Source organism: Mixophyes fleayi, chromosome 1 (assembly GCF_038048845.1).
Source record: "Mixophyes fleayi isolate aMixFle1 chromosome 1, aMixFle1.hap1, whole genome shotgun sequence".
Lineage (NCBI taxonomy): Eukaryota > Metazoa > Chordata > Amphibia > Anura > Limnodynastidae > Mixophyes > Mixophyes fleayi.
The window spans coordinates 208416445-208429505 of record NC_134402.1 but is presented as its reverse complement, the minus strand read 5'-3'; the positions used below and the strand labels follow the sequence as shown (position 1 = coordinate 208429505).

At 40.4% G+C, this 13061-nt stretch overlaps 1 protein-coding gene across 4 annotated transcripts in view; it reads left to right on the top strand.

Annotated features, from left to right (window-relative positions):
* ATCAY (ATCAY kinesin light chain interacting caytaxin) overlaps window positions 1-13061 on the top strand; it is a 343094-nt gene that overhangs the window by 312336 nt on the left and 17697 nt on the right. For 3 of the 4 annotated variants that reach the window (XM_075204829.1, XM_075204827.1, XM_075204830.1), the window contains 2 exons: window positions 3124-3222; window positions 10651-10687. In XM_075204829.1, coding sequence (XP_075060930.1) covers window positions 3124-3222; window positions 10651-10687 — 136 coding nt within the window. The remainder of the gene's footprint in view (window positions 1-3123; window positions 3223-10650; window positions 10688-13061) is intronic. The other variant, XM_075204828.1, reaches the window with a different exon arrangement.

The following is a 13061-nucleotide window of genomic DNA, read 5'->3' as shown; positions in this document are numbered from 1 at the left end:
GATGGAGGAGCAGCAAAAGGCCATTCAGGCCTACACAGCCACCTACGACATAGGCAAAGGAGTGGGGATGCACCTGAGTCAAGCGCAGTGGAGACTGATTTCCGTGTTGTGCAAGGTTCTCCAGCTGTTTGAACTTGCCACACGAGAAGTCAGTTCCGACACTGCCAGCTTGAGTCAGGTCATTCCCCTGATCAGGCTGTTGCAGAAGCAGCTGGAGAAAGTGAGGGAGGAGCTGGTAAACCATTGCGATTACACCAAGCATGTAGCTCTTGTGGATGTAGCCCTTCGCACGCTTTGCCAGGATCCGAGGGTGGTCACTCTTTTAAAGTCAGAGGAATACATTCTGGCCACCGTGCACGATCCTCGGTTTAAAGCGTATGTTGTGTCTCTGTTTCCGGCGGACACAAGTCTACAGCGGTGCAAAGACCTGCTGGTCAGGAGATTGTCCAAGTAGACATGTCAGACAGTCCATATTCTTACTGGCAGGAAAAAAAGCCAGTTTGGAAGCCCCTGTACAAACTGGCTCTATTTTACCTGAGTTGTCCCCCCTCCAGTGTGTACTCGGAAAGAGTTTTTAGTGCAGCGGGGAACCTGGTCAGTGAGCGGCGAAGGAGGTTGCTTCCGCACAACGTTGAAAAAATTATGTTTATAAAAATGAATAATCAATTCCTCAATGAAGTACAGCACTGCCCTCCAGATAGTACAGAGGGACCTGTGGTTGTGGAGTCCAGCGGGGACGAATTGATAATGTGTGAGGAGGAGGAAGTACACACTGTAGGGGGAGAGGAATCAGAGGTTGAGGATGAGGACGACATCTTTCCTCAGTAGAGCCTGTTTAGTTTGTACAGGGAGAGATGAATTGTTTTTTTGGTGTGGGGGCCCAAACAAACCAATCATTTCAGCCACAGTTGTTTGGTAGGCCCTGTCGCTGAAATGATTGATTTGTTATAGTGTGCATGTCCTATTTCAACAACATAAGGGTGGGTGGGAGGGCCTAAGGACAATTCCATCTTGCAACTCTTTTTTTGGCATTATGTGACCATTCAACAGTCGTTTGCCATGTTCAAAAAGTAAAACAAAATGTCTACAAATTCAAAAAATTAAACCAAAAGTAAAATGCCCTGTCATTATTTAAAACAAGAGGTATTGACGTGCTAGAATTACTGTAGTGTTTATATGTTATAAACACTACACTTGGAAGTTGGAGGAGGTATTGTGGCCCCGGTACCAAATTTTGTACCGGGGCCACTCCACTATGCAGTCCAGATAGAGGTGTATCAGATATAAAACAACGTTGACTGTTGCTGCAAAATTTTTAAATAATATTGTGGGGAACACTACACTATGCAGTCCATAAACTTTTTTGGTGGAATTCAGACCCGTGGAGGGTTTTTTAATTATATTGTAGGGACCACTCCTCTACGCAGTCCAGATACATTTTTTGGTGCAATTCAGACCCGTGGAGGGTTTTTTAATTATATTGTAGGGACCACTCCTCTACGCAGTCCAGATACATTTTTTGGTGCGATTCAGACCAGTTGAGGGTTTTTAAATTATATTGTGTAGACCACTCCTCTACGCAGTCCAGGTACAATTTTTGGTGTAATTAAGACCAGTTGATGGTTTTCTTATTATATTGTGGTGACCACTCCTCTACGCAGTCCAGGTACAATTTTTGGTGTAATTAAAACCAGTTGATGGTTTTCTTATTATATTGTGGTGACCACTCCTGTACGCAGTCCAGGTACATTTTTTGGTGCGATTCAGACCAGTTGATGGTTTTCTTATTATATTGTGGTGACCACTCCTCTACGCAGTCCAGGTACAATTTTTGGTGTAATTAAGACCAGTTGATGGTTTTCTTATTATATTGTGGGGACCACTCCACTACGCAGTCCAGAAATATACCTCGTTGCAACGTTTTGGATTAATAACAATATTGTGAGGTGTTCAGAATACACTGTAAATTAGTGGAAATGATTGTTATTGAATGTTATTGAGGTTAATAATAGCGTAGGAGTGAAAATAAGCCCAAAAACTTGATTTTTCAAACTTTTTATGCTTTTTTTCAAAAAAAATCCAAATCCAAAACCTTAAATCGGAACCAAAACCTTTCGGCAGGTGTTTTGCGAATCAAATCCGAACCCAAAACCTCAAGAAAATCCAAAACACAAAACACGAGACACCAAAAGTCGCCGGTGCACATCCCTACCATAAACATTTAGACATCTGCTTCCATTGCTTTGTAACAGTCAATTATCTGTATTTTCAAGTCCTTAGTCATCTTCAGAGATAAACCCATGGTTGTTGAGAGTTGCTATAACATCCTGAGAAATTAGATGTGTTAGAGTTCTGACATCTCTGTGTAATCAACTCTGGAACTGTCTTAATCTGGCATAACCTCTCTTAATCTGTCATAATCTAAGGCTGAACGAGTCAATCAACTTCTGAGGCCTTAAAATAAAACAGTAATAATAAACCAACTGAAAGGGTGCCAAACCTTTTGCACATTATATCACTGTTTTATATTGAATAAATAAGCAGATAAGTAGTAGTTGTGCATAAAAATGTGCAGAAATATGTCATGTTTGTTTGTATCCTGTAGAGGCTGTGCAAAACCTCTTTTGATTTACAGATTCAGTGAAAAATGCAATTTGACTAAGGGCTCTCAAATTTTTGCATGTAACTAGGAGGTTCTAAAATGCAGAGTGGAACTGAAAGCCCAGATTTAATATTTATGCTCTCATGGGCGGTGACCCCTTCATATATAGGTTTTTAATGGTCATAGGGATTTTTCGCCCTACAATAAATATGTCCCATTATTTTGACAGCAAAAGGTATTAATGCTTTTATTTCAAACACAACCATTGCAGGTTCAAATATACTTAAAATCTAGATACTAATGTATGTACTATATTATATCTAGTATCTAATCTAGATTATCTAGACTAATTTCAGGGAATAGTGTATTTGCTATAAGACCCTACAAGCTGAGTATAATGGCTCTAAGTAAAAATAATTTGCAAATAGCTTTTCTTTAACTGCAGACTGGTTAATATTTTTTACCCATCTACCACATCTTGTTAAAGTGTACACATCTCTAAATTCTTTATTCTTTGGCAGTGTGAAATTTATCAATAAGATACAGTATGTGCACAATCTGGAGGACTTGGAACAGATCATTCCTATGGAGAATGTATATATCCCTGAATGCGTCTTGCAGTAAGTTGGCAATATATTTTTTATACAGTACTGTATTTAACTTAATTTATTTACTTTAATTCTCCCTTAAGCCTCAAATTGGCGTTTCTTAAATGCATCTTACAAACATATTTAACATTTTTAAAACATATTGGGACTGATTCCTTAAGAAAAGTAAGGCTACAATTTTTTTGCCTTACTTTCCTTAATGAATCACGCCCATTGTTTATAGTGTTATCATACGTATTGATGTTTTACTTGTATTGCGGTACCATTTTATCAGAATGCTACTTGCTCCATTATTTGCACTTACTGAATTTAAATACATCACAAAGCCACAAAGGAGCCCTCTTAGAGCCCTAGGTACTGGACCACTTGCGCAACAATACGCAATGTTAGTTAATATCAGCAGCACTATCTAGCTGCTTCTGATTGGTTGATTGTGTAATGACCTCTACAGCTGATATAAATAATTACACTTTTTTTATAGTCAGAATTGATTTTATTTGTTTATTTTATTTTACACATATAGGGTAATTTATTTAAGTGTGGGCCCGCAGCGCAAATGTCATTTTGTGACCTACATTAGTGGGAAATTCCCAGTTTAGATGACCACAGAACATTTCCCCCCCTACAAAATAACTTGTTGGAAACCAGCCCTTAACATATACTTTTAATGGGAGGCCTTTTTCACTTCCAGACACACTTCAGGTATTTCTAGGGACATAGCACCCAATGTAAAAACAACATTCAAGCACACAAAAGTGACACATGTAATACAGTCATGACCAAAAGTTATGAGAATAACAAGAGTATCGGTTTTCACAAAGTTTGCTGCTTCAGTGTTTTTAGACCTTTTTGGCAGATGTTGCTATGGTATACTGAAGTAAAATTACAAGCATTTCATAAGTGTCAATGGCTTTTATTGACAATTACATAAAGTTTATGCAAAGAGTGAATATTTGTTGTATCGACCCTTCTTTTTGAAGACCTCTGCAATTCGCTCTGGCATGCTGTCAATCAACTTCTGGGTCTCATACTGACTGATGGCCGTCCATTCTTGCCGAATCAATGTTTGGAGTTTGTCAGAATTTGTGGGGTTTTGTTTGTCCACCCGCCTCTTGAGGATTGACCACAAGTTCTCAATGGGATTAAGATCTGAGGAGTTTACTGGCCATCAGGGCTGGACTGGCCATCTGGCCGTTCTGGCAAATGCCAGAAGGGCCAATGGCCAGTTGGGTCGGTGCAGGGACCGTCGAATTGGGCAGTCATTTCAATCTATTATATTCTATCTGCCATGCCAGGTTCCGGCATGGCAGATAGCAGTCTATGCGCCCGAGCTAATGGGGCCGGCCCTAGCCTATTAGTGGCCTGCCCCAACACTGACTGACATCCTGATGGCTGGCTCCTCCCCAGGAACCAGCCACCTCACTACCTGTTCCGCGATCCGCCCCCCCCAGAGACGGATTAAGGGGGGCCCCGGGGGAATGTGCATTGCGGTTCCCATACCCAGAAGCGCCGATGAGCACTTTACACTCACCACAGTGTCCAGCTCACACTCTTTTGCTGGAGAACACCGGAGCACTGCCACCTGCCCTGCAGCCCCAGGAAAACAAACAAGGTGAGTTGACACTTAACTTTCACACTCTGGAAACCGCTTACTATGACCAGGTTCAAGTTGTCCCCTTAAAAGACTCAAAACCATTGGAAAAATCATTGTTTGCTGCAATCTTTAAGATTGGATTCTATTTATTCTCTCTGGACTCTTTTGTTCATATGGTACTGCTATTATTTCCTCAAAGACTGGTTGCAATAGCTTTAGTTTTGGAAATTGCTGCTAGGAATATTTATAAGACCTCATTGACCCTATTTTATGCATTATTTATTTATTTGTCTACTTCCTATTAACCATTCATAATTTTATGGTTTTACTGGTTTACATGTTTATTTTTTTTGCCATCAGGGCTAGCAACAATTGTATGTATTACTATGTTGAAAGCAAATCAGGGGTTTATAATTATTAGCTGCTGACAGGAATAATGTGTCCTGGTAAAATATTAAGTCTATTTTTCTCACTCTTTTTTAAAAATCAGTTTTATTGAGCAAATTTAATGTATATTGTGTTATTTACCAGTATTAAAATGAAATTGATTTAACGCTAGTTAGTCTCGTTGAATGATATTTCCTGCATTAAATCAAGTGCTATCAACAATTAATTCCAAATTCAATAAACACAAATATCTCTATAAATAGATGAGGATCCAGGTTTAGTTGAATCACACACTTAAAAATCTACACACTGCAGGCATTATTCCATTCGCATCCAAAATTCCTAAAATCGATAAGGTATCGGCCTAGAACCTTAACCTTCACCCACTGAATTCCAATATACATGTGTATATATACATACCTACCTTCAGATCTAACTACAGCGACTAACAAAATCAATGACGCCTAACTGCATTGTGTACATATATCCATTATTAACGTATGACAGCATGTGTGAAGAAAGTGAGCTCCAGTAGCATGCAATAGCGCCACATGGAAGAAGGTCGGGGAAGGGTTTTGGGTTGGGAGGGTTTGAAGGGGCTTTTAATTTAATGCGGGTGGAGGCGTTAACTATTAATTTAATAGTTAATAGGTGGGGGATAATCTTATAATGATGGGTGGGAGCTTTAAATTTATTGGTTCACTATTTAATTTAATAGTGGTACCTATTAATTTAAGATGGGGTGATGGAACCTTTAATTTTAACTGAGGTGATAATTGAATGTGGGGCTGTTGAGTTCTATTTATTAAATGTGACTAGGAATTGTTTAATGGCAATGATGGTTTGAGGGAAATATGTATATTTGTTAAAAGTAAATGTTATTTATTTATTGCTGGGTGGGGGGGTCTCTATTGTAATTTGGGTGGAAGGTAGGCTATTAATTTAATGGTGGACTGTAGTTATTTAATGGTAGGTGCTATTAATTTATTTGTGGGGTGATGGTCGGGCTATTTAATTTAATAGTGGGGCATGTTAATTTAAGGTGAGATAACAGGACCTTTAATTTAATGCTGGGGTGGTTTGTGACTATTAATTAAATGTAGTACTGCGTTTGGAGAGGAGAGCTATTTATTAAATGTGTATATGAATTATTTAAGGCTGGGGACAGTTGTGGGAATGTGTTATATTTATTAAATGCAAATGTTATTAGTTTATTGCTGGAGCTGTTTGGAGGGAGGGAAATAGGTTTATTTATTAAATGTGTATACTATTAATTTAATTTTGGAGCTGGTTGGAGTGAAGTAGATCTATTTATCAATTGTGAATACAATTATTTTAATGTTGGCGGGAGGGAATCTATATTGTTAAACTTGGGTGCTATTAAATTAACACTAGGGGCTAGATTTACTAAGCTGCGGGTTTGAAAAAGTGGAGATGTTGCCTATAGCAACCAATCAGATTCTAGCTGTCATTTTGTAAAAGGTACTAAATTAATAAAAAGCTAGAATCTGATTGGTTGCTATAGGCAACATCCCCACTTTTTCAAACCCGCAGCTTAGTAATTCTAGCCCTAGATGTCATTGGGGTTTTAAAAATTACATGTACCCATTTTTTTTCCAAATAGGGCATCCAACATTCCAAGATCCAGACAAGCAGAAACTAAAGAAACTAGCAGCTGTAGGTAGTGAAAGTGACAAGAACAGGTAGGAGAGAGAAGGACAGTCTGCCAACTGTCCTGAATCTGTTGGGGCAGTCACGAATTTGGCGGACTGTCTCTCTTAATCAGGATTTGGTCTAACTGCAGGGACAGTTGGGAGGTATGTCCCACTTCACACTATACTGCTGGTGAAGGGGGTGCTGCCTACACCTAACAGTAATGCACACAGTTTTACCTATGTATTTGTCTAAAATTTGTCTAATAATCATATTACACCATAAGAGCCTCCCCTTTCTTAAGTGCCCCAGGCTCCCCGGAGCCTTAATCCAGCTCTGGTTAGGGGAAGGGAACTGATAGTTGCTCCCAGTCCCCGCACAGGACACAGCCTGCAGAGCAAGCCGAGGAGTTCTAAGTATCACAAGATTTGAAAAGCTTGTGAGATAAGAGCTTTCCTGCTCACTCTACAGGAAGTTCCCACCCTGATGAATGTCAGCAGCATCAGAAGCATAGATAAGTACAGTGGGCTGGGGTGGGGTGGTGGGATGTGGCTGGGGAGGGCATGAGAAATGTAATGGTTTATTTAAATGTATGTTTCAACGCCCCATGTTGACCATGCATCCAACACAATGTGGCCACGCCCTTGGCGCCGTACACACTTTATTTTCTACTTATCAACAGAGGTGAACCTGTATGCTTTAAATGCCAGGGCTGATTTTTAGTCCCAGTCCGGCCCTGCTGGCCATGGACCCAAAATTTCAAAGGTTTGTTTCCCGAGCCACTTAGATATCACTTTTGCCTTATGGCAAGGTGCTCCATCATGCTGGAAAAGGCATTGTTCATCACCAAACTGTTCTTGGATGGTTGGGAGAAGTTGCTCTTGGAGGATGATATGGTACCATTCTTTTATCATGGTTGTGTTCTTAGGCAAAATTGTGAGTGGTCCGACTCCTAGCAGTGCAGAGCTTGCTCAGGAATGGCAGCGGGCAGGTGTGAGTGCATCTGCACGCACAGAGAGTCGAAGACTTTTGGAGGATGGCCTGGTGTCAAGAAGGCCAGCCAGAAGCCAATTCTCTCCAAGAAAAACATCAGGGACAGACTGATATTCAGCAAAAGGTACAGGGATTGGACTGCTGAGTACTGGGGTAATGTCATTTGCTCTGATTAATCCCCTTTCAGATAGTTTGGGGCATCTGGAAAAATGCTTCTCCAGAGAAAGAAAGGTGAGCACTACCATCAGTCCTGTGTCATGGCAACAGGACTGAGAACACAGCCATGAATAAAAAATGGTATCAAAACATCCTCCAAAAGGAACTTTTACCAACCATCCAAGAATATATGTCGGTGTATATATATATATATATATATATATATATATATATATATATATATTCATGGTTAAACTGGTCCCATATTGTTTAGCTCTGTATTACACAACCTTTTAAATAATCAGAGACATATATCAGCAAGGAGCCAGCTTTACCTTTTATATACACTTCCCTTTACAAGGCAGCGCCGCTTTAAATTTGAGCGCCGAAGACGCCAAACTCACGGGGGTTTAAGAAACGGGAGGTTAATACATTTACCCCGCGGAGTCTAACGGAGGAGAGGTATTCACCAGGGAATTCTGCAAGGGAATATGGTCTTAGCTGCTCTCAACCGCAGGTCGCAGTCCTCTAGGGGGAGCAGAGCAGATAGTTTGGAGAACCACAAAGTAACTGTAAGGGAGAATGAAATGTAGCCTCAGGTGTATGGGAATTCAGGAACAGGACGGATGCTGTGTGTGTGAAGATATGTGGTTTCTAAATCATTCAGACACAATTTTAGATGAAAAATAGAAGGATGATTTATTCTGCAGAACAGGATTAAATACAGCACAGCCCCTTAACGATAGCATGTCCAACAAGTGAGGAATCAGTTCAAGTAAATCCAGGGGGATAGGTACAGCACGGTTTCCTTAGCAATAGCATGTCCTTCAAGTGAGGAAATCAATTCAAATAAATCCAGTATAATAGGTACAGCACAGTCCCCTTAACAATAGCAGGTCCAACAAGTGAGGAAATCAGTTAAAATAAAACCAGTGAGATAGGTTCCACTGCACATCTCTGGCAGAGCATCACCTCTTGACAAAAGTCAGTCACATACATCTCCAGCTCCCAGGGATAGTGAGCAAACAGAAATAACAATGGTAGCTTAATTCACTCAACTCCTAAATGTTTCCTGTGGAGGTGGAATTTAACCCCTGAAGTATATTTCCAAGGAGATGTTATAGTTCCATCACTGATACTTCCTGATAACAACATGGCTAAAAAGTGCAGTCCAGGTATGGATTGGATTAAGGGATTGTAACAGATTAAGTGTAGTAATTCAGGAACAGGTCGGATACTGAGCAAAGCACTATAGTCACAGGACTTAACTGCAGAGTAAGCTGAACAGGTATTGCTGTGAAGCAATGAACTGTGTGGAACAGAAGCACTGAGATCCACACAGGTGTTATAATTCTGAAACAGGTAAAGCTGCAGCCGATGAATGAACGGCCTAACTCGCGAAGACAGGAACAGAGTAAAGTATGAGCATGGACAGTGGTCAGAGGAGAGAGACCTGATGATCTGACACCCATAGAAAACGCTTATAAAAGGAACTGGCTGATGATCGTCCTATCACCGTGGAGCAAAGGTTTTTATAGGTTCCCGGGTTGCGCATGTGCAGAATACTTGGCAAGATGGTGTCCGAGGGTAGAGGAATGCCAGGCTGTACCACAGATAGGAGTAACCATGGGAAACCCATGTATACAAGGATCAGAATGGAACTAAACCGGTGAGATGCGTGATACCCACATGCCCCTTACATGCCATCAGACATCCCAACATGCCCCTGACATGCCCATCAGCCTTCTCACATACCACCAGGTCTCAAAACATGCCCCCTACATGTCATCAGACATCTCCACAAACCCTTACACGCCCATCAGCCTCCCCTCATGCCATCCGATTTACCCCACATGCTCCATACATGCCATCAGCCCTCTCTACATGCCATATACATGTCAATCAAACCTCCACACATTCCATCATATCTCCTTAAATGCCATCAGATCTCCTTACATACCCTTCAATCTCACATGCCATCAGATCTCACATGACCCTTATTTATCTCTACACTACCGTCACTTATTCACTGGAGCCCACACAGAGGAAGTAGGGAGAGCACACTATACTCCCTCCTCCTTCCCTGGATTGTTGGTGACACTGTGACCTCCCTGCATTGTGCAGAGGAGGCGACATTACATGGCTGCTTCCAGTGATTTGAGCAGTTAGCTGTATTCTAATCGATCCCTGCTGGTGTCATGAGCACTATGCTGCGGGCATGCTCCTTGCCAAGTGCATAGAAACATAGAAACAATCTTTGAGGGAAGAAACTGTCCCAATTGCCGGGAAACTAGAGAGATATTGTCTGTTTACTGCTGCTCTGCATTGGCGCCGTACAGCACGGCAATGAAGGTGCTTGAAGGCAAGGGGAGGGTAGGGCAGTCTAGCACTTAAGAAGCACTAGCCACGTCCCTGGGAAGTGGTCATGCCTCATCGTGACAGGGCCGTGCCCCATTATGCTGTGGTCAAGTCCCCTGTCCTGATGCCACCTAACCAAATGTTGGGAGGTATGCAACACATTTCAACACAATTATAATTGAACACAATTGAACCCAACAAACATGTTTTTTTTTCAACCTTACTAGCTATGTAATAGATTATTAGCTCATAGGGTTCTTTATGTCTCAAGTACCCATAATTATTCTGTTTTGTTGTAGGTATGATGAAGAAAGGATCAAAGCTAGAAGAGAAAGGTAAGTTACACCAACAAACAAAACTTTATTGTCAGTGGTATAAAGAATGTCTTCTCCGTATCTTTCTACAAAGGCTTCCTACCACAACCACACTTTGCTCCAATTCTAACAGTAACTGGTTTGGAATAGGATTACCAGTTTAGACTATTCCTTCCTTCCTACTCGTCGCGCAAACTTTCTTCCCCACATTCCCTCCCAATCTCTTCCCCACCCTCCCTCCTATAATCCTGTACTGTACCCCTTCCTCTCCACTGTCTTATACCCCCTCCCCCACTGTTTGAAATGTTAAAAATATCATCTTCATGGTACCAGATTAATACACAATTAACTTCTTATTGTAAAACCACAGTGAGAGAGTATTGGATGCCCCGTATTTATATTTAATTATACTTATAATTTATATTTAATTTTATATATATATATATATATATATATATATATATATATATATATATATATATATATATATATATATATATATATTTATATACATCACCACATGGGGGCGGCACTCCTTGGTCTTCCGAAAAGTTTATTTACAAAGTTGTTCTTGTTCCAAAGTTTCAATCATGTTTAATGATTTTCCTCAGGGATAAAACATAACACTGACTTTTACCTTCAATAGGCAGCTACACTATGTGCACATCACCCAGCAATGCTGACAGCATCAAAATGTGCCACTCCCTCTGGTGTGCATCACATCCGACATCATCACACTCCACCCCCAGGCCTATTTGAATTTTTTAAAAATTCTTCTATGGAGCCTTTCTACACCACTAGGATATCATCAATATAGCATGTGAAGAAAATCAGATGACTGGAAAAGATCTCATTCTCCAAAAACAAACTCTCCATTAGGAACATATAGGTGTTAGCAAATGAAGGGGCCACATTAGAACCCATAGCGCAACCTACTAACTGTAGGTAATAGGCCCCATCAAAAAAGTAAAAAATCCTTGTCAAAGTTTTCTCCGGTAAGGATAGAAAAAACTTTGTCTGGACCTTTCTAGTTTAAGCTGTCCCTTAACAAATACCGGTTGTAGACCTTCCTGAAGGGGAATATTCATGTATAGACTCACAACATCAATAGAACAGAATACACATTGTTCTGGTAGATTATTAATGAAATCCAACTTAATCAATAGGTCGGTGGTGTCTTTTACAAAAGTGTTTTTTTTTTGCACAACAGACTGCAGATAGAAATCCAGGTATTTTAATATTGGATGATATAGTGAGTTTCTAGCTAAGATAATTGGCCTCCCAGGAGGGCACTCCAGGCTTTTATGCACCTTTGGCAAGATATAGAGAAGTGGCGTAATGGGATATTTTTGTTGTAGTGCCAGATATGTGTTCTCAGAAATAATCTGGCATACTCTAGCTGTAAATAGCATCTTGTCTAATTCAGCTTTAAATATATTCATAGGATTTTCCTTAAGTTATTTATAGATATTGACATCACCTAATTGTCTATAGATTTCATCCTAGTATGGACGTAAATCAAATATTGCAATGCTAATTTTTTGTGGAATTTTTGTAGTTATATCTGTCTATATGGATCAAGTTGTAGGATTTTCATATCCTCAGTGATGGCTTCTGTGTATGGGCTCTCTGGTTTGCAGGGCACTATACACTGTCGCCTTAAACTTATGGATACAACTGTTTTGTTTAGACTTCTGATTTAAGCATGTGAAATAGGCATTGTGTGGATCCTAGTGTCAATTACAGCATGTAATATGTTGTTTTGATTGTGTTTATGACAGCTTTTGCAGTTTCATCTCATGGTTGTGGTTTTGTTATTGGTGTAGGGTATTTGCATTGATTTTATAATTATCAAATAAACCCGGTGGTGGAGTGTGATGATGTCGGAAGTGATGCACACCGGGTGTGGCACATTTTTTTATGTTGTTAACTCACTTCCAAGTTGCTGAGTGATGTGCACATGGTGTAGCTGTCTAATTAAGGTAAATGTTTGTATCTTTAAACAGGATTGAAACGTTGGGATAATAACTTTGTGTATAGATTTTTTGGAAGACCAAGGAGTGCTGCCCCCATGCGGTGATGTATTTTGAAAAAGTAATTTTTTGGGAGAGCACCGAGGCAGTATGAGTGGTTTAAATGGTTCTGTCAAATATACACATATATACAGAGCCGTAGAGATTTTAGTGCCCTGGGCGAGAAATAGCAATGGCGCTCCCCCCAACCCTATCTTGTTAGGCGTAGGTTGCCTTTCCCAGCCGTGACAAACGCTCTATATTGCGCCCTGGGAGGTCACACTGCTATCAAATTTACCATAGTCTCTCTCTCTCTGTGTGTGTGGGTATGTTAGGGAATTTAGACTGTAAGCTCCAATGGGGCTTAGACAGATGTGAATGAGT